This window comes from Coffea eugenioides, chromosome 3 (genome assembly GCF_003713205.1).
Source record: "Coffea eugenioides isolate CCC68of chromosome 3, Ceug_1.0, whole genome shotgun sequence".
Taxonomy (NCBI): Eukaryota; Viridiplantae; Streptophyta; class Magnoliopsida; order Gentianales; family Rubiaceae; genus Coffea; species Coffea eugenioides.
The window spans coordinates 46,034-67,837 of NC_040037.1; the positions used below are offsets into that span (position 1 = coordinate 46,034).

General features: G+C 37.4%; 3 protein-coding genes across 12 annotated transcripts; 1 reads left to right on the forward strand and 2 right to left on the reverse strand.

The window, feature by feature from the left end:
• The first annotated feature begins 168 nt into the window (after positions 1-168).
• On the forward strand, positions 169-12,825 carry LOC113765124 (SWI/SNF-related matrix-associated actin-dependent regulator of chromatin subfamily A-like protein 1). Of its 8 annotated transcripts, none has more exons than XM_027309187.1 (24): positions 169-481; positions 1,446-1,539; positions 1,624-1,715; positions 1,801-1,856; positions 2,079-2,154; positions 2,409-2,475; positions 2,742-2,808; positions 3,066-3,132; positions 3,399-3,482; positions 3,556-3,597; positions 4,279-4,434; positions 6,057-6,134; positions 6,419-6,487; positions 6,618-6,683; positions 6,774-6,902; positions 7,182-7,238; positions 7,772-7,861; positions 10,343-10,408; positions 10,883-10,951; positions 11,022-11,126; positions 11,221-11,346; positions 12,157-12,215; positions 12,327-12,363; positions 12,513-12,825. In XM_027309187.1, exons 1-24 carry the CDS (start codon positions 230-232, stop codon positions 12,657-12,659), a joined length of 2,151 nt encoding a protein of 716 aa, XP_027164988.1. In that variant the 5' UTR covers positions 169-229; the 3' UTR covers positions 12,660-12,825. The 8 variants fall into 8 exon arrangements, with proteins under 8 accessions (XP_027164988.1, XP_027164992.1, XP_027164993.1 ...); XM_027309191.1 differs by having other exon boundaries at positions 11,025-11,126; XM_027309192.1 differs by having other exon boundaries at positions 1,446-1,509.
• On the reverse strand, positions 12,766-15,726 carry LOC113765125 (diacylglycerol O-acyltransferase 3, cytosolic). Its single transcript, XM_027309197.1, has 2 exons — positions 15,055-15,726; positions 12,766-14,586 (listed from the first exon to the last, which is right to left on the reverse strand). The coding sequence occupies exons 1-2, from the start codon at positions 15,502-15,504 to the stop codon at positions 13,831-13,833; spliced, it is 1,206 nt and encodes a 401-aa protein (XP_027164998.1). The 5' UTR covers positions 15,505-15,726; the 3' UTR covers positions 12,766-13,830.
• A 2,712-nt stretch (positions 15,727-18,438) lies between these two features.
• LOC113766817 (F-box/LRR-repeat protein At3g26922-like) lies at positions 18,439-21,540 on the reverse strand. 3 transcript variants are annotated; one of them, XM_027310970.1, is made up of 5 exons: positions 21,350-21,540; positions 20,621-20,685; positions 19,558-20,517; positions 19,273-19,419; positions 18,439-18,988 (listed from the first exon to the last, which is right to left on the reverse strand). In XM_027310970.1, exons 2-5 carry the CDS (start codon positions 20,651-20,653, stop codon positions 18,677-18,679), a joined length of 1,452 nt encoding a protein of 483 aa, XP_027166771.1. In that variant the 5' UTR covers positions 20,654-20,685; positions 21,350-21,540; the 3' UTR covers positions 18,439-18,676. The 3 variants fall into 3 exon arrangements, 2 of the variants coding, with proteins under 2 accessions (XP_027166771.1, XP_027166772.1); XM_027310971.1 differs by lacking the exon at positions 21,350-21,540 and adding an exon at positions 20,868-21,176; XR_003467797.1 differs by having other exon boundaries at positions 18,901-18,988; positions 19,082-19,419.
• Between the last annotated feature and the right edge of the window lie 264 nt (positions 21,541-21,804).

Here is a 21,804-nt window from a genome sequence, read left to right on the forward strand (position 1 = left end):
GTTTTCAGTTGGGTCTAACGCCAATTTCTCTATTTCCCGTCATTTGTCTTTAATTGGCCAAAATTACATAACTTTGAGGATGAAATGTGTTTTGGTGAAACTTTGAGGATGAAATTGGTCAACAGTCCAAACTTTGAGGATGAAAAGTGCATTTTTCCCCACCTGCCCGAGTAAGGCGCAAAATTTACTTTTGAAACTGTGGAATTGTAATCCCAAGGACGTAAACCGAATGGATACGGACGACTGGGATTTGAGCGCGGAGGAATTGGATTCTCTGGAAAGAGACGCTCTCAAGCAAATTGCAGAACGCAAGTCCTCCTCTTCTTCTCCTGCTACTTCCACAAGTGTGACTAGTGGTGCTACATCTTTGGACTCCGGGTTTTCTTTTCATGGTTATGGGCCCCAACAGAATTTACATTCCAAGCCTCAACCAGCTGCTCCACTGGGGAGGTCTCCGATCGACCCCCGTCCCACCCAGAAGGTTAATATTTACTACTACTGATAATTTTATTGCTTATGGTTAGGTTTACTTTTCTCCCAGAGCATTGTCTGCTCGGATTATTTTTCCTTATTGCCATTTGTGGGTATTCAGCATTCACATTTTTGTTTCAAGTACTTTAGGCTCCTGGTTTTGCTATGCAAAGTCTGTTGGCTGTTTGTACGTCTTGGAATGTTAAAAGCTTCTTCGCATTTGGTCCAAGGTTATATCTACTCTATCCTTCGTGGAATTTAATACAAAGAAGAGATTACTCTAAATTAGGAGAAAAATGAAGAGAAGAGCAGACAAAAGATTAAAACTTTTTCTTTCGCACTAGTAAGAATTAGGAAGGAAAATGGTCATTTCTCTCTGTTGTCTGAGATTGAAAATGATGGTACAAAAGATATACTCGTTATGCACATTTGACAGATATACAAATATTTGATGGGGGTAAAATTAGGCTTTTACAGGGCTTACTTGATTAGCTGTTTCTGTCTTTAAATTTCTTTTGTTGGGAGATTATGAAATTTTGAGGTTTGTGGTTTTTTTTTTCTTGAGATCATAAATTCTTCCATTTTTTCTCTTTTCTATTTGCATGAATCTCCCGACCAAAGTGGTTTTGCAATCATCACTCTCCCCAGAAAGCCATAGACATGTGGATCCCATCACCAAACTGTTCGAGAGTCCAGAATTCTGTATCAACTCTTAATGTAATTTCAACCGCTAGAGCCAAGTGCAGATTTTGTGTGGATGCCCTCTAAAAGAAAGAAATATAGAACATGTTATCCTCTTGATGTTACCATTGAGAATATTTTAGTTAATCTTGCATTTGGTTTGGGCAAAAATTTGATGGAAATTATTTTCTCCTTTACATTACCTTTCGTATTCCTTTTTTGCTTAATTATGAGATCCTAATGCGTCCTCAAGGAGTATTATTAATCTGTAACTTATTTTCTGCTGTGCATAGCGGATTGATCCTTCACCTCCTGCATCTATGATATCTCCTTCGTCCAGTGCTTGTGACGTAACTGGTAACTTTCTTGGCATTTTCCATCAAGCAGGTAGGTAAGTTCTACTTCTTCAGTCTGCATAACCACTAAACTTTCTTGCTCATTGTGGTTTCTCCTTGAAAACAAATCACGAAGATGACTACTCAAAGCAACAGCCTCCTAAACTCTCGGTCAGGTTATTCCTACATGCTAGTGGAAATGTTGCTGCAAAATTCCCATATGATCCGGTAGTCAAATCTAATTATTTGGAAATTTTAACTGACTTCTACTGTTTTTCTTTGTCCTTATGCATTAGTCTTCATGTTGTGCCAGTTAATTGTGGCAGCATTCCGTAAGATCCAAAAGGCCAGTTGGAATGTGAAAGAAAGGTGTGTTGTCCTGCTTCCCTCTTACGCATTTACTTATGTATGCATGAATTGCAAGAAGAAATAATTAAGATCTTTCTACTCCCGACTTACGGAAATTAAATGTGCAAATAAGGGATTGTGTTTGTTTCCTTTTCCTTTTCTGCTTTTTTTCATTTTATTTTTGTTTTCTGTACCATGTCTTTCTTAACTGCTGCAGCTTTATGATTCCAATTGATTGTGCAGATTGTGGATATTTCCCATGTCTTCATTGATTACAGTGGAAAAAGTTCTTAGTGATATATCTGACGCCAAACTGGAGGTAACGACCTCTAAATCATTTGTTGGAGACTTTTTCGAGCAGTTGTAGTATCACATGTTTCTGATTTTTTGGCAATTTCATTGCTCACAACTGAACAGATTAACATGGGAATTAGTAATTCTATGACCATGAAACTAGTCAAGCAGCCCTGCTTAGGATAAAGAAAGAGATCAAGCTAGATACTAGTTCATTCTGGGGATTCTAACATCATTATTCTTATCTTTATTGTGTTGATGTTGTTTGCTGGCACGTAGGTCGAGAATTTAGATCCTTTAGTACGGCGAGCTATTGCTGCTGCATCTGCAGTTCCAGATCTTCAAGGTAAATTTGATTCTGCACTTCAGCTGTCAGCTTCCACAGTAAGTTTGGGATAAAAGACCTTGACTCCTTTCCTTTGTGTTTCTTAATGACCAAGACAAAATAGCTCCTGTGATTCTTCTTAAAGATAATAATCGATTTTGTCTTCTTCTGGAACTTTGATTACATTATCTTTCTTCCAACTATTCCAGTCTTGACTGTTGGTCCATTTTTCTCAATATTGTCCTGTAAATTGGCTGAGACAAATGCCTTTCTCTTTGTTTCACCAGCTCGCTATCACCTCATTCCTGCAAGTATCGAATCGAGGCTTCTGCCTTTCCAGCGCGATGGTGTTAGGTATATCGAACATGGTTGTCAATGGGTTTGTTTGGATTGAGATAATTTTAGATAAAAAAATCTACTTCACAAATTCCAATCACCTTTTTATCTCACATACATCACATCACAAAAATGCTACAGTAATTATCTCAAATAAACTCCTATCCAAACAAACCCAATGTTTCTATTATTACACGGTGAATAATTGGATTGCATTTCATCACTAGCTGCACTCTTCTTTCATTTCCAAATACTAGTCTTACATTTTTCTGCAGATTTGTGCTCCAACATGGAGGGCGTGCCCTCCTAGCTGATGAGATGGGGCTTGGGAAGACTCTCCAGGTAAAGAGTGATGTACTTAACCAAAAACCTCCAATCTTGTTGCTGGATTATCATACTTGAGCTCTTAATACAAGACATTATCTTTTAAGATGTGCATATTGGACACAGTTTTTCAGATGTTGGCTCTTTTATTTATTTAGGCGCTTATGATGGCCCGTTAATCTCACTACTGGCAAATTCTCTCATGGTTTCACCACCTATTCGCCAGTTGTATATGCTCTAACACTTTGGCTGAAGCATGGCCATTTCTTCTTCTATTTATTTAGGCTATTGCTGTTGTCTCATGTATTCGTGAAGCATGGCCAGTTCTAGTTCTCACTCCATCATCGCTGAGGCTTCATTGGGCTTCTGTAAGTTTATTCATTTGCTGAATTTATGTTACCTATCGTGTTCAGTATTCACCTTTCTGATGTTCCACTGTAGATGATTCAAGATTGGCTGAATGTACCTTCGTCAGATATACTTGTAAGTTAAGTATGCTCTTTTATCCGTATACAAGCCAAAAAATGTGCTTGTGCTGGTCTTTTTTTTTTCGAGTAAATATTAATCCAATTGTAAGTAACATCAAGATTAATGATCTTATTGCCTCAAAATTCAGGTTCATAATAAAGGTGCATATGATAACTGTGCTGGTGTGATTCCTATTTTTCTTTTTGTTGCTTTCCAGATAATAAAACAATTCAGTACATATGCAGCACCACATGTTGTTGTAGAAATTCTGAAATTAGACAATTGTATCAACATAAAGGTCAAAAGAAAATATGTGATAGCTGAAACATAACTTTGGATACCCGGTTGCCTGCATCTAAATACTCTAGATTTCCACCAAAACTGTACTTTGAAGTCTGAACAGTTGAATAGGTTATGGAAGCTGTGGCAAAAACATAGTCCTAGGCAGTTTTTCCTAGATATCCTGATAATTTGATGCTTTATCTTGTTAGTCTTTTTTTATTTCAAGAAATGTAGTCTGTACAGATCAGTTACAAGAAGACCATTCTGTTCAAAGATTTCTTCGAAGTTTTCTAATTCCATTTGCTACTGGATAAGTTTGGTTGATGAACTTTTCAATTTCAAAATTTCTTGAACTGTCTCACTGATGTTGATATTCATGACAAATCTATTACTGATGTAGATGTTCATCAATAGGTGGTTTTATCTCAATGTGGTGGGTCAAACAGGGGTGGATTTAATATACTGGCATCAAACACCAAGAGGACTATCCAACTTGATGGTGTTTTTAACATCATATCCTATGACATTGTCCCTAAGTTTCAGGATGTCCTGATGGCTTCAGAATTTAAGGTTAGTATACTTGATTATTTGAAGCTCTATTTTGATAAAAGAGGAATCTTTCCACATGATAGCTTTTTCTTGAGATTCAAGCATCCCCTTTAGCATTTCATAATTCTTCTTTGTTTCCAATTGCAGTACTTTTGTGCAGGAATTTTTTTATGTAAATGATATTTTGCTTGCCTAAGGGTAAAGCTCTCTTCTGTTAGTACCTTCTTGGTTAAACATGTACACGTTGCCGCCTCATTAGATTAAATGGGTTCGAATCATGACTGCATTAGTACCTTAGAACAAAGCATGTACATCAACAATTAAACATGAGACTTCTTGTTAAATTTGATAGTCAAAACAAGAAAGGAACGGTTTCAAAATAAATATCCACTTTGCCTTTAATTTATTCTTTAACTTTTTTCTTTTTCTCTTCGTTTCTTCTTTTTCTTATTCTCCTCCTTTGTCCTTCAAGAAACCCTGGCAGTAGTTCTGCCTACCAAGAGCCTCAAACCACTGCATGTGGTGCCGTTTCATCCACCACCTTTGCTGTATCAAAGTTGAACTCCATAGTATTAGTATGATAATGGTTTCCATGGCCTCTTGACCATAATTCAGTTTTCATCAATCTCAATGTTCCAAATTACTGACCAAAAAATCTGACAGCTTCAAGCAGCTGAAGAGTGAGGACAGAAAAAAAGAAGGCCCTCTGGTTTGTGGCCTTAGATGAATTGCCTAACCAGTTGGTGTCACAGTTTTACAGTGAAGGATCATATTGCAGTACATTTGATGATTATAGTAAAGTTGCATTGATCAACTCCAGCCTTGAATACAGTTTACAACCTGAAGAATCTTTAAGATGCTTGACTCTTTCTGCTTTGTGGAAATACTTGAATCTTTGAATCAAACTCTGACAAGGAAATGATCAACGCCCTTTTCTCGCCTGAATATCTTGAATGAATGATTCAGTAGTCAGATCATCGTCTGACCCTAATACTTGCTTTACCACCTAAATCTGTGAAAAACGCACTGCATTGAATTCATTGTGATATCTTGATTGTTGGTCTATTTGTGCCAACAAGTGCATTTATAGATAAAATCTGATAAGGGAAGAGTGAGAGCATATGAAGAATTAGTGTAGGGTGTCTGTAATGGAATGGAGCTTGTCATTGATTCTTTGTTTATGTCAAAATATTGTCTTCCTAAATTTGACTACCAATATAGGGGGGAAAAAGAGTGACAAAACCAATGGTTACTCTTTAGTTGAAACTAAGATGGTGCAAAAAGCATATTCCCTGGCAGTAAGGTGCTAATTGGTCAGAATGTTTATTTAACTTGGTAAGTAAGTATTTTCATCCTCTTAGTTGCGTGTCTTCTATGTAAATATTATCGAAACTAAGAATTATCATCTGCAAACAACAACATTGCTGGGTTTAGCTTAAATTCCATTAGTTGGTTTGAACCCCCTTTTTTATTCTTATGTTGTTTTAACAACATATATCCTAAAGTATCAGCAATCTTAAGCTCATATTAATCTCTGCTTATACATTTTTTTGCAGACTGTGTAACAAATAATGTTCCTTTTCTTTACATAAAAATGGCTAGTATTTCTTTTCTTTTAATCAATAAATGATTTGTTTGTACAGGTAGTTATTGCAGATGAATCACATTTCTTAAAAAATGGCCAAGCAAAAAGGACAAATGCTACAGTTCCCATATTGCAGGTCTCTCTCTTTCTCTCTCTCTCTCTCTCTCTCACTCTCTCTCCCCTCCGGGCGGGCCCCAAAGACCCAAAGAAGGATTAGGCAGGTTAGATGAAATGGCAGTTGTGGCTATGTCATAGGACCCTGCATCTTAGGAAAAGATGGAAAAGAATAGACAATAATTGAAAGATGTCGTTCACATTAAAAGTTTTTTTCAATAGGAATTTTCGTACTAACTAATGCTGTAGAAAACATCTCCGTTTCTATCTTTCTATCTCGCTCACACAGATATTGATTATTTGTAGAAAGCTCAATATGTGATGCTGCTCAGTGGAACGCCTGCTTTGTCACGACCGATTGAATTATTTAAACAGGTAACTCTCATAAAAGGTAACTTTTGTTTCTCTTTGCAGTTGAAATCTTTTTTCTTTTCTTTTTTTTTTTTGCTTTGCTGTCTCTTTTTTTATTTTATTTTTTTGGAGTTCCTAAAACTGTATTTGACAGCTGGAAGCCTTGTATCCTGGTGTATATAAGAATGTCCATGAATATGGCAATCGGTACTGCAAGGGTGTAAGTTAGATATGTGACTGGTGTTTGTTAAATTTATATTGTCCACGGCTTTCATTACTCAAATCGATAATTGTACTCATGATATTCTAGGGCACATTTGGAGTCTATCAGGGAGCAAGCAATCATGAAGAGCTGCACAATTTGATGAAAGCAACAGTGATGATTCGCAGACTTAAAAAGGATGTCCTTTCGGAGCTACCTGTAAAGCGCCGACAACAGGTATAAGTTGTTCTGTTTGGTCTTTTCTTGAGTTAGAAATTTCTATTGACCCTTTTAAAGAGCTTGTGTCATACATTTCAATGCAAGAATAAGTATGTTGTGATGGATGTTGTAGGGTATTTGGTTTCACTTTCCTCTCCAGGATATTATAAGCATTAATTTAGTTTCAACTGATGGCACCGCTGAGCTTCCTTGGAATTTCCATCTTTTAATTTGTTTCCTGATGTAGTACTCATCCGCTATTGTTAATAGTGTTTCCCTTTTTTCTTTTGGCTCCAGGTGTTCTTGGATTTAGGGGAGAAGGAAATGAGACATGTTAATGCCTTATTTTGTGAGGTGATCCAAGCTTCCGATTGTATGAATGTTCTATTAAAATAGGCCTCTCTTTTTCGCAAATTTGACGTTTGGACTCCTTTCTTTTCAAATTTGACTTTCGGGCTTCTCTTGTTACATCAACATTTCAGTGATTTGGGACCCGGGATGTTGCTCTTGGCCCTTGATTGTCTACCAGAAGTGATCCCCACATTCCTTGACTTTTCATTCTTTTTTGTTCCTTTCTTTAGTTTGGGGGGGGCAGTACGTTTCTGAGTTCACTGTTCTTTCTGTTCCTTGTCTACTGAATGTGCACAGTATGGATCAGACCTCCTTTCTGTTTCTTCTGTCATTTACAAATTGCAGGCCTAGCCTCAAAGTTATGCTCCACTTGCTTCCTCATCCCAAAATGTGAATAGTTCATTCCTAATATACTGAAAAGTAACTGCTTCTTGTGCAAGCTTATTCATATTTGCTCTTCAAGGTTTATTATGATAGCTGCCCTTAATTCCTAATGGTCAAAGAAAGAATACTTCTAACTTGATGCTATTCTATAGTTGGAGATAATTAAATCCAAAATTAGGTCCAGTCACTCCAAAGAGGAAGCTGAGTCACTTAAATATGCTGAGAAGAATCTCATTAATAAGGTATGCAGTCCTGGAGGTTCAGCTTTTGTGGTGTGCTTTTTCTCTTTTATTAATATTCTACTGCTTGATTATCTTACAGTCAACTTTCTTCTCTGTTAACACCTTTGACAAAAAGTTGATGTGCATAATCAGAAACACACATTAGCAACTTAGCTAAGAACTTTTTCTGTCTGTTTTTAGAAGTAAAACTTAATAAATGCTATTACCTGGAATCAGTTAAGGCTTGGAGCAACAGAAAGAATAGGTAAATAACTTTAAATTGCTAATTTTTTTTGTCTATGATCATTTGACTGATGCAAAATGCATAGATAAGAATTGGAGCACTGGAGAATTAAGAAAATTATGTACATGTGAACTTGCTTGCTGTTTTACTGTCCAGTTCAATCTATTTTAGTTAGTTTTCTGCCCTGGCATGGTTATTGTGCTAATAGCTTTGGATAGTGGTGGAATGAAATGATGTTTAGCTTTGGATGTTGCGAGCAGTGCTTGCTTGTAAATCTACTTTAGGTGGTTAAGTCTTGGGAAATCTATTTGGAATTTCTATAGCTTCTTACTTCTCTTTTATCTTTGCTTCCTCCTGAACTTCTACTTCTACACTCTTTTTCTGAGATTTTCGGAGCTAAAGTTCAATTAAGAATTTCATTTATTCTTTAATGCCTGTGGGGCAAATTTGGGTCCTGACTGAAAGGCAGATAAGCTAGAAAGCAAAGGAAAAGGGTACATTTAATCCAAATTGTCACGGGCCAAAAATGTCATTGAAAGTTATACATTTCTACTGAAAACAGAAAGAAAAAAAAAGCATAGCTGTCATTTTTCAGGTTTCACTACGAGATGTGAATTTATACTACACTGTACTTATTCCTCGCATTGGATTTGATTTGGAAACACTGCTATCAGCAAAGACCTAATTAAAACTGCTCAACATTTGTTTCCGAGTTTTTTTGCTTTAATTACAGTCAATAGCATTTTGCCCTCTTAAACTGTGGGGTTATTATAAGGGCTAAACTAACTGTATATGGCCTTTTTTGTCACACGTTTTAGGTTTAGGGTGAATCTGGTGAACACTTTAGGGTAAATGATATCGTCACAAAAACTTTATGGCGTAGCAAATTTCTTTCAAAATGACAATTATACACTCCGCTAGGCAAAAACTTTATGGCATAGCAAGATTTTGATAACGGTATACAGTTGGCATTTTGGAAGAAACCTAATGTGACACTTTCACTGACTAGACCACTTTTTTTTTCTCTCACTGAATAGATTGTTAATAGACTTGGCCTCATCTTAAAAAAGTAAAACCACTGTGTTTTCTGCATTCAAATCATATCTACTATTGCTTACCAGTGCTGCATATCTTATACTCATTACCCCTTTTATTTGTCTACTAGGACATTATTAATATTACCTTCTATGGATCGTAAGTTGAATACTGACATACAACTTTATGTTACGCTATTCAATAGAGATGTTGGAAATGAATTTCTCTTCACTGAGAAAGTATTACTGAAAATTAATTTGATGTGAAAAAGGTCTAGATTCTTGGGAGGGTTATTTGTAAAATAACCTTTACTAGTAGGATGATACTTACTTATTAATCAATGTCATCTTTCTATTTACTTCTGATAGGGAGATCAAATTGATTAAAAGATAGATGTGTGACAAAATATCATGATTTTCTTTTTACAGGTTTAAAATCTCGGTGTGCGTGTGATAAAAGGCTTATTCCAATAGCATTAGTCGTTTTAGAATTACAATGAGCGTTAGCTATAGTTTACAAATGGTGTCCTTAGGGTTACAACAAGGGTAGTTCCTTCCTCTAAAGAAAAAATTGTATGTTTGAGTTTACTTGTAGAGATTTGCTGTAATGCGCAACCGTTTTTTCAGTAATTTCTAATTGCTATCTACCATTTCACTTTGAAATTTGAGGTTGGTGGGCTCACAATATTTCTGCCATTAAAATCTTTAGAAGACTCAAACAGTCCACCGCTGCCTATGACATGTACTTCTCATGTTTGTTTCACAAATCATCAACTTCTCTTGCAGGAACATTTCATCAACTATTGGATGAGAAATTGGCCCAAAATTCATAATGATGTGCAATTGTTAATATTAAGTCCGCCAGTGAACATGAGATAGTAGGAAAGCAAGACTCATTTCGCCCCATTCTTTTTACTGTGCATAAAAAATAAAAAATAGAAAAACTCCCAAAAATGAACTAAAATTGGGATAGAGGGAGTATTTTTAAAATTTCAAAAAAGCTGCTCATGAATAAACCGTTGAGAACAGGACCTAAGTGATCATTAACTGTTCATAAAAACTTTATTGTAAACTTGTGTTTCCTAGCAACTTAATACTTTCTCCGACCTCTGTAATTCATCCATTTGAGCCATGATTTTGTGCTTTCTGCTCTTTCTAACAGTTTGATGTGTTCTACTTGACTTCAGTATGACATTTTGCTAATAATACCACTTTAAAATTCAGATATATACTGATTCAGCCGAAGCCAAGATTCCAGCTGTTCTGGATTATTTGGGAACTATGATAGAGGTATCTGGACATTTTCTTACGTCAATTATTTGCCACTAGTTAAAGACAGCCATCAGTAAATTGATTTTTTTCCCTTATATGTAATCTGTGTATGATTTTGTGGTCAGAGGATGGAGCTATTAGTATGCATGTCAAACAAGTTGATAAAAATTGCACCATGATGGAAGTTTCTAATTGTATGATTGGGGAAGAAATGGATGTTGATGTTTCCAGGCTACTTTGGCTTGGGTTTTTTTTGTCTGTGAGGGGGAGGGTGATTGAGGTGGTTGGGGTTTGAGAGGTGGTGTTGAATGTAAATGAGGTGTAATAAAAACAAAGGTTTCCAAGTTGCGCTGTCTTCTAGATTGCATTTAGTTGCGGTGGATGTTATCTACATGGTTGAACTCTTACCAATAGTGATTGCTGTTTTCTTTGTTTGAACTAACCTTCCATTTTAATGCTGTTCACTTACATTGTTAAGTTCTAAATGTACAGGCTGGCTGCAAGTTCCTAATTTTTGCACATCACCAACCAATGATCTGCTCAATACATCAATACCTGCTTGTAAGGCCTTTGAGTTTATGTAAGATTCGTTAAGATCTCTACAATCTAGGATTCACTATCATGTTTGCAGAAGAAAAAAGTTGGGTGTATTCGTATTGATGGTGGTACCCCAGCTGCATCAAGGCAAGCTTTAGTTACAGACTTTCAGGAGAAAAGCAGTATAAAGGCTGCTGTGGTATTGCACTTTTTCTGTATTTTCTTCATCCTTGACCACAGTTATTTTCTCATGTGATTTTGCATTGTCATGTCGTAATGTTTTATTGGTACAGCTGTCTATTAAAGCTGGTGGATTTGGATTAACCTTAACAGCAGCAAGCACGGTAATCTTTGCAGAATTGTCTTGGACACCAGGTGACCTGATTCAGGCAGAAGATCGAGCACATAGGATTGGTCAGGTAATCACTGTCATTTATATCATTTTTGTGGTTGAAATATTCGCTTTTTCAACTGTACTGATAATTTTCACCAGCCACTGAGAATCCTGCACGTTGTTTTATTTTATACAAGTCATTCTGTCCGTATCTTACTCTTGACACCATTCCGCACACTTTATTTTTGCATGTATTGGAGCCTTTTCTCAGAAGCCTATTTGTTGATTTTGCATTCCCTTAGCATGGTTGCTTTGACATGTTTTGTTGGCTTTGCTTTTCAATTTTTACCTTTATGGAGCTAAAGAAATATCTAGGAGGAATTATTCTCTGATGGATGTCCCTTTGGAACAATATATTAAGATTCTTTTAGCCTTAATGTAATAAAAGTAATGTGTTCATCTAATGGATGATTTATGCATGGTTATACATAGAATAGATATGAGTTTCTTCTTTCTTCTATAATTTAACCAGTCATGATAGATAGTCATCGAAGATCAGGTCCTAAAACCGCGCAACAAGTTCAATGAAATATCTTTAGAAGCTGGAATGGATTCTCAAAATAAGAAAAAGGGGAAAAAAAAAGAGGAAAGCAAAAAGAAAAACAAAATAGGTATATAATTGTGCTTTTAAATTAGCACATGGGTTTTTAATTTTTCAGAAGCCCTCGTATAACTGTCTCTCCATAAAAGCCACAAAATCACTACAGGGCATAGATGCTGCATGCTGCTATCATGGTTTACTATAAGATTTCTGAGAAAAATGTTCATGTTTGTAAAACCAATTTTTGACTGGAATTTCTTGTTTGTGTTTGACTGGCTTCGTTTTTGTGCTTAGGTATCATCAGTCAACATATACTATCTGCTGGCAAATGACACAGTCGATGATATAATATGGTAACATGCATTTATTTGCTATTATCAGTGCAATCTCTTTTTTTTTGGGAGGGGGGTTGAAATTGTTGTGTGTTTCACAGCTGAGACTTCCCTAATTTCATACTTGTGTAGGGATGTTGTGCAGAGCAAATTGGAAAATCTCGGACAGGTCATCTTCTCTTTCCCAATATTCTGTAGTATATCCAAGTACACAACAGCGAAGAAGCTTTTTCTTCACAAGCCTTTCGCGCATGATGGCCATGCATGGTTGGGACCTATTTATTATGTGAACTAAATCTGAAATTTATTATTCTCCAGATGCTCGATGGCCATGAGAATTCCTTGGAAGTATCCGTTAATCAGCAAAACAGTAGCCCGGCAAAGCAGAGAACCCTAGATTACTTCATGAAGCGTTGCACCAACTCATCTGACCACGTGCCAATATTCAAACATGCAAAGCATTGAGGATTTTGACTACAAACTGTTGGCCCAAGACAGTAATGATGTTTGCTTTTTTCAGTTCATACAGGGGCGTGTATAAAAACAAGCTTTGATTTTAGAATTTTGGTAATGCAAAATTTTTGTCTTCCATGAATGTACAACTGTAAAATTGCCTTGTGATAATGTACAACGGAGAACTGTTCGCCACATTGCCAACCAAAATAGTTACATATGCACAATATCGGTGAGAAGTGACATTAGCATAACAACCTAAGATGTTGCAGGGAGGCTAAATTCAGAACTCTCTCTAACGAAATTGGCCATGATCAAATCCTCATCCTCAGACCTACACCAATGCCCGAGGGATTATTAGCAGCCTCAGCAGGACAATTGAGAATCGTCACATTAAGAACATCTCTACATTTGCCCATGCACTTGCATTCTGAAGTTCCCCCAAAAGAGTTGCAGCACTAGATTCTTGCAGTCACCACCCAAAAAAACAAGCTTTGATTTTCTCGGGTGATGCTCCTGCAACTGAGCCCTTGATGTCACTGTCCACGTAATCTCTAAAGAAGCTACCAGTCCCAAAGCAGTCTCCTTCACCTAGACCCCCTGACATTCCATTCTCAATACATGCAGCTATAGTTGAGGTTTATTCTCGAGTTGATAAGCTCTGAATGATGGACAGAGCTTCTGAAATAGGTGCTTGGAGTTCATCACTACCTTTTCTTACACCAAAAGTTCAAGAAAGGCTAACTTTTCAAGCTCAACAACTGACTTACAAAATTTTCTGCTTTCATGTCATTAACCACCTCTTTGCACTTAACGTAACTTGATTCTGAAAGATAAGGTTGAAAATATTGAGCTCGAGGCCAGTTCACGAACACGGCGTATTTTCTCAGGCATTTCTCTTCATTTTCAATTCGTGGACCTCCATGTTTTACCAACTCATCTGCCCTATGAGCCAATACTCAGACATGCAAAGCATTGAGCTATGACTCTAGAATTTAGGTAATGCAAAATATTTCCCCTAATAATCTATAACTGTGTGGAAAAAAGGGCAAATGTGAAATTGCCTTGTGATAATGGAAAACGGAGAGATATTTACCCCGTTGCCAACCAAAGCAGTTGCATCTACACAATGCTAGCGAGACCTGGCGTCAGCCAGCCATCCCATCCTACTTACGGTAACAATCTATGATGTTGCAGGGAGGCTACGTTCAGAACTGTCTCCAAAGAAATTGGACACGATCAAATCCACATCCTCCAAGCCCACACCAATACACAAGGGGTTAGTAACACTCTCAGGACCCTTGAGAATCCTCACATTAGGACCATCTCTACATTTGCCCATGCACTTGCATCCGGAGACAGCTCCTTCAATGCCAACTAGCCTTTGAAGTTCCCCCAGAAGCGCTGCAGCACCCGATTTCTTGCATTTACCACCCATACAAACCTCGATTTTCTTGGGTGATACTCCTGCAGCTAGGCACTCATCAATGGAACTTACATTATCCACATAATCTCTAAAGAAGCTACCGCTTCCAAAGCAGTATCCTTGATCTGAACTCCCTGAACTTCCAATCTCGACACATGCACCCATGGTTGAGGTTCGTTCTTGAGTTTCTGAGCTCTGAATGACGGACAGAACATCTAAAATTGGTGTTTGGGAATTGGTCACGACCTTTTCCTCCGCCAAAAGGCCAGGAAGGGCTACTGATTCATGCTCAATAACTGGTTTTAGAAAATTTTCTTCTTTCATGTCAACTACCTGCCCACATTCATTGTCACTAGAATCTGAAGAGGTTGACGACATTGAGCTCGAAGAAAGTCCATATTCCGGCATAGTTTGCATTTGTGCCCTCATTTTCTCACCTTTCCTTGTCATCTTCAATTCCGTATCCTTCGCTATTAGCTGTTTGATTTGACCCTGCAATACCTCAGCCGCCTCCTGCAGTTTCAGTTTGATGACAACATGAGTTTCAGGAAAGCATACTGAGAAAGTGAGAAGAAAGCGTTCAATAGTTATGCGTTTCGGCTTTCTGTCAACTGTGACCGAAGAAGCCTAAGAAAAAGTCAATATTGAAGTCCCGAACAAGAAACCCATCAGCGAAAGACAAGACAAGAGAAGCATTTCCACTTACTTGAAGAAACGGGGAAAAGGAAAAGCTTCACTCGCTCGCTTTTTCGTTAGGCACAATAGAAACAAACAACATAAAAGAAGATTCAGGAAAAGAGAGAGAGGGGGGGGGGGGAGATGGCCGGATGGGGGTGGAACTAAACTCAACTGAAGAAAAAGCTTGCTTGTGATTAAAGAAATAAAAAGAAGGGGGCGGCAAGAAAAAAAGGGGTAAAAAAACCGATGCAACAGCATGCTTAACTAACAGAGAATACAAGCAAAAGCTGTGACCGGACTTACAGCGATCGTATTGGCTTTGACTTCATCAAATAAAGTATTATCAGCTAAACCAAAATTCATCCCACCAGAAGAGAACATGGACAAGTCCCTGGACAGGCCCTCCAGCATCTTCAACCTCTTCTTCATCATCTTCTTCGTTGCTTTGTGCTCCTTTTCATTCTTGTTCATGTCCTTCTCTTTCTTTCCCCCACACCCACCGCCACACGTGATATTCCCTCCTCCTGAGGAGTAATAGTCCAAGTGATCGCTCCGACGAAACTCGTGCCCGGAAAGCCCAACAAACTTCCTCGTTTTACGACAGACCCTCCTCAATCCTAAACCAATACCAGTAAATGAAGAAGAAGAAGAAGAAAAAGATTCAGCAGCTTTGCGGGAGTGGCCGTAGCCATCTATTCCAGCAGCACCTGAAAAGGAAGGGACTGAGCGGGAGATGACGCCGATCGCCTTCATCTCTATGAATTGATATAGTAGTTTATCCTTTCTTTCCTTTTTCCGTCTGATATTACCCTAAAACTTCTACTCGGGAAATTTATCAACCAAGCCAAAAAAGGAAGACTTTTCCTTGTACCAGTGTAATATATGGCGAATCTAATCTATCTATCCCTCTATCTTCTCTGTGCTCGAGCCTCCAGTTAGGAATGCCGACATGTAGACTCAAAACGAAGAAAAGAAACGGAAACGAAGAGGAATCTGTTTCTTAAGACGGTGCTTCGGCACGTGGTTTATTTCAGTCGAATCTCAGGCTACCCATCCGATGTGGCACATGACGTCTGCTCTACACATCCGCACTCGTGACTGTCGTCATTTCTCACGTGCTTTCCCCGTCCTGACATGCGCCTGCGGGCGATCTAGGTGGTTCGATCATCTACAGCCACATCCAACGGTTGTTCATCATAAAGCATCCCGTAACCACGTAGGATACCAAGTTTAGGGGAATGGCACGTAGGATGCCATGTAGGCATACTATGTCCACCGTGCATCGTTCTTTATCCAGAACCATACTGGAGTTACATGCGAATACGAAAGGTAGGTTCCAATCACATCCTACCTAATTGATTATGGAACTAATGAATCCGCATGTCACCTAAAAGCATAGTTATTAAACCCGGCCCGGAGAGGAACCGGTGAAAGAGGTGGATCAACGGGTTACTGGTTCAATCGGTTGGTGAGTGATCCAACCGGTGGATCACTACATATATTTAAATATTATGTTTTATAATTTTTTATGCCATAATAACTATTCAGTTAGTTTAATTTATTATAGATTCATTAATTTTTCTAAGAATTAACAACTTAAATTTAATTAGTAATCCACCAAATTTCAAGTATATAATTTTATCTAAGTGTAATTATCTAGTTTATTTATGAATTTTAAGTGCAAAAGTTTATTAAGAATAATATTTGCCTTTAAAATGATTTGTGTAATATGTTATTTTTAAGTCAATTTCATAATTTATAGAGTTCAGGGAATAATAAAAATGTTATTAAAAGATTCCAAATAAATTTTGTTTTGGAGAAATAAAATAAGAATAAGACTCTAATATATAGTATAAGAACAAAATAACTAATAAATGGTTGGTTGGTCTGGCAGTAATGGTAGTCTACTTCTTTGCATGAGGTCAGGTCACGTGTTCGAATCTCCAATCTAGCAATGTTTACAAAATTTTTCCGTAGACCGGATTCCTCGTAAAATCGGCCGGTTCAATCAAGTTAACCGGTTCAACTGCCGGTCCGTTGAAAAGTCAACGGGTTCAATGCAGAAAAGATCTTATTAGGACCCCGGTCCGGTTTAATGACCGGTTCACCGGGTTGACCGGTTGAACTGTCGGGCGGGGCCGGACTTAATAACTATGCCTAAAAGCTCTTTTTTTTTTTAACACGAAACCTATAAAAATTTTTACATACCTAAAAAATAGACCAAAGGCTATTTAGGATTGCAGTAATTTATCATCGTAAAAGAACTGATGTATACATAGAGAAAGCTATATGTAATGAGGGTTTGGATTATGCATTTATAATAAGATGATCGATCGTTTCTGTTTTAGTGCTGAAGCGATTTATAAAGTATAAGACAAGTCGCTATGATGAAATTGATAGACACACTAAATTTAATCAGTCGAAGGAAAAACGAGGGGATTTTTTATCCTTCTTGTGAAGTTTTTTGAATAAATGATTGACCACAAAAGAGTCACTAATAAGTTAATCATGGACAGAGACGTTCTTATTAAAACAATAACCTCTATAAAATAAGTACATATACACCCAAAATACTCTTGTAACTACTATTTTCGCTTGTAATCGATGGAATTATCCAGATGGGTTGAAACTGAAAGCGTGAGTAGGACCTTCATTTATTGAGTAGTCTTTACCCTCTTGTTTGTTTCCTTCAAAATTTTAGTTTGGGTTAATCACATTTTATCCTCTTAAAGAATACTCCATTTCTCAGTTTACTCCCTAATCTTTAATTTTGCTCACTTAATTCCCTTTAGGATAAAATTGCCTTGGCATTATTTTGACTTTTCATTTACCTTGTTTTCCTTTCTTTAATTTTTTTCTCTCTTTCTTCTTTATTTAATTCTTCCTCTTTCCCACAAAAATCTTCACCTTAATGATTGAAATTAATAAAGAGGAATTGCAGATATCTATCTTCTCCTTAAATGATTAAAAAAAATATTCAAATCACTTTCCTAAAATACAATTTTTTTAGCTTTTCAATTCTTTTAATTTTGGATTTTCCTCTTTCCTTTCTAGTTTCTCATTTTATTCTCAAGAAAATATCATAAGATAAAATTATTTTCCTTTCTTTTATTTCTTTTTCTCTTTCTTCTCTCTTTCATCCTCCCAATAGAAATTCCATTTCGACGAAAATTTTTGTTTTGAGTTTGTAATTGCATATTTCTGGGTGAAGGTTTAAAAAGCATCAAAAACTAATTTTGATTTTTTGTGTGATGCCGCATGTCACAAATTTCAATTGATGATTATTAATCAGGTCACAATTATATTTTCTTGCCCATAATTTTCTTGGAAATAAAATGAGAAACTAGAAAGGAAAGAGGAAAACCCAAAATAAAAAGAATTGAAAGGCTAAAAAAATTATATTTTAGAAAAGTGATTTGAATATTTTTTTAATCATTTAAGGAGAAGATAGATATCTGCAATTCCTCTTTTTTAATTTCAATCATTCAGGTGAAGATTTTTGTGGGAAAGAGGAAGAATTAAATAAAGAAGAAAGAGAGAAAAAAATTAAAGAAAGGAAAACAAGGTAAATGAAAAGTCAAAATAATGCCAAGGCAATTTTATCCTAAAGAGAATTAAGTGAGCAAAATTAAAGATTAGGGAGTAAACTGAGAAATGGAGTATTCTTTAAGAGGATAAAATGTGATTAACCCTTTTTATTTATATAACATTGGAGATAGGCTGGCATAAACAAAATGTGTCACTTAATGTATCATCAGATATATCCTTCTTCAGAAAGATAATTAACAACTTGTTCCCCTACAACGACTCCACATCTAATTAACTACCACTCCCCCAAGATAAACTATCGCTTTTCTAGGATAATGGGCAAACTTTGTCATACTAGAATATAAATTTCAGCTATAGCTTAGAGGACGACCCAATGTCACAATACGTGCAGCTGTATGGTTGGAGATACGTTATCATGAATCCATTCCACAACCTCAGGCCTAATTTTGTGGGAATTACTTGCTACTTCGGAATCCCACCGGTTGAATCTCTTGTATATCTTGCGGCATGAGTTAATGAAGAGCACTCCAAGTTCAACCAAATTGTCAAGCAGGTATTCCAGCAGCTCAATTTCATGCGGACTACCATAGAATCCATTTATTTCCAACTTAGTCAGGTGCCTATGAGTGCATTCAGGAAGCTGCCTTGGTGAAATATTTGATTTTCTGATGTAGCTTGGAGAAAACAACTGAAAGAAACAAAAAGAAAGAATCATTAAGGGGAAAAACACCTTCTCAACAGATGAAGAATGAAACAGAAATCGCAAAGGCAGTCAAAGTACTCGTCTCCCCAGGATTTTACACAGTCTTGCTATATCTGTGGCACAAATAGACACTCTCTGATAAATGCCAATCGGCAAGTCAAGTCTGTGTAAAACAAAACATCTAACAGCAAGGAGCAGGAATGAAACAAATGAAAGAACAAACAAGAGCGAGAAGCAATTCAACGGGAAAGGCAAGCAAATATGCTTACATTGAGTTGGAGACTGCGCAACGAAGTGAAGGTCTTCAGCACATAAATAATCCAATCAAATTTGTCTTCATCGTGGAAAGGAAAAACAGTAAGGATTAGCTCCTGGACATTAGTAAAGTTTAGCACCTTGTCTGGCAGCTCTGGTGTCTGTGATAGAAAGAAAACACAGTAAATACAAATTGACATCCGAAAACATAGCTAAAATCCTTAAATAATGCAGCAAATTAAACACACGGAAAGGTGATATATCAAAACTTGGAACTGCTCTTTGAATAATTATTTTACCTTCATGCCCAGTACTGAGACCAGATTTAAAGTCCGCAAGTGAGGTATATCACAAGCAAACCTCGAGAGTGCAGAGCTCACACCATCTTGTCTGTTATGACCCGTGAAACTCAGATACATATCTGTTAACCTTGGGGCATATTTGAAGGAAAAAGTGGCTAATTCACCGGTATATTCAAATGTGGTAAGACTCTCCGGACCAAGTTCAATGCTGTCTAATCTAGGGCAATTCTGTATGCTTAGAATCTTAAGACGAAATTTTGGACAGGAGAATTTAAGTTTGACAAGGTTGGTGCAGGCAAGCAAACTCAAATTTTCAAGACGTAAACAGGTCAACAAGAAATTCTCTAGTTGCTGATCACTGATATTAACGTCCCGTAGTTCAGCGGTGGTCAGAGAGGCCAGGCTGCCAGGAGTGGGAACAGAATCAAAATTACAGCAGGTCAGTCGGAGATGCTTTAGAGCACATCTAACATTAGGGGATGCAAGAAGCGAGCAGGAAAATGTATAACGTTCGAATTCAGCTAGGGGCACGTTATCTACTTTAAAACTACATGATTCGGACAGATCAAGGTCAATGATCTCAGCTCCCTTAGCAAATGCGCATTCAATCCACTCACTGATGTGAGAAGCGAACTCTTTACCTAAGTGGAAGTGTATGGCTAAAGAGTCTATCCTCAGACCTCTTCGACGCTGATGCATAAGGTGATCAACCTTTTCCACAAAGTGAAGCCTTTGCAACTGCCTGTCAGGTTCACCAAAACAGCAGGACATACTTTTGGAGTGAATTTTGTTCCCGAGTATGTTGGCCGAATCAAACAATAGGCAGGGGTGACTAGTCCAAATGGCTCTCCAACTTTTCGACAAGATACTAGTCCTTACTGCCTCTTTTAGCGTAAGCCTCGAGATGATTTTGGACAGAATTCCATCTGGAAGTACCCCCAGACAATCCTTTGTTCCCTAGAGGTCCAAAATAACATAATATTTAAGAGGAGAAGGAAAAAAGGAGGAAACTTTAATCTTTTGAAAAAAAAAAAAAATTGGTGTGCTCAATGTGCATTACCGTTGTTCTGGTAGACTTTTGATGCAGTCCCATGTTGACTCCTCCTGGCCGCGCAGTTAATTTACCTGGATACAAGAGCACTTGGAATGAGAATCACAAAGTTAGAGAGGTTTGAGTGCACAAGAAAGAACGAAACAGTGGAAGCCAATATTTCAGAGGTAAATCGTGACAAGGAAACACCGAATTGTGGTTTAAAGTATAAACCAATAAAAATGAACACAAGATTCAGCTAGGATGGTTAATGTACATGAAATGAAACAGGCAACATCGAACAGTAGAAAGCTGTTTAAAAAAAAAAAGAATGCAAAATTTGAATCCCAAGACTGGAGCAAAAGCTAGCGAATTTCTAATGTCTTGCAGGCCATCCCTACTTCTGATGCGGACCATCCATATTAAAATTGGAGGGGTGTAAAGAAGATGTCTTTGGGACGAGTATTAGAGCAGATGGGTTCGAGGAATCATGCGCGGAAAAAAGAAAAGGGGAAACAAAAGGCCACCACTTGAGAGGAACAACAGCGACATTCTAAAGCCTTGTTTCAGATAAGGAGTTTATGCTTTCCTAATAAGAAGATGTAAAAGAAAAGAAAACAGTAATAATGATAACAAAAAGATAAAGAAAAAGACGGTTGAAGGCAAAAACTAGAAAGGGAAGAAGCGAAAAACAAAAAGGGAAAAAAAAAGAAGAAAAAAGAATGCAGCAGAAGGAGAGAGGGGAGCAAAGAGCCATACCCGGCTTGCTTGCTCCGAAGAAATTCGAGGCGTTGAGCTGAGGTGGGCTGGCGGGACGAGAGCAGTCTGCACTCTGGGTGAGGGGAGCAAATGTGCGACGCTTGGGTCCTTAGCTATGTATTGTTGTATTGCTGCTGCTGCTACTACTACTACTTGATGTACGTTAGCTTGTTTGGTATATGTAGGAGTACATAAGAGTCATCCAGTAATAAGCATCCTTGTTTCCCAGCGTCTCCTTTTCCTTTTCCTCGCTGGATTTTTATTTTTGTACTGCTGCTGCTACAACTACTACTTTCTTTCTGACAGTTTCTTACTGAAGTAAGAACATTGCTACAACTACTACTTGGTGTACGTTATCTTGTTTGGTATATGTAGGAGTGCATAAGAGTCATCCAGTAACAAGCATCCTTGTTTCCCAGCGTCTCCTTTTCCTTTTCCTCGCTGGATTTTTATTT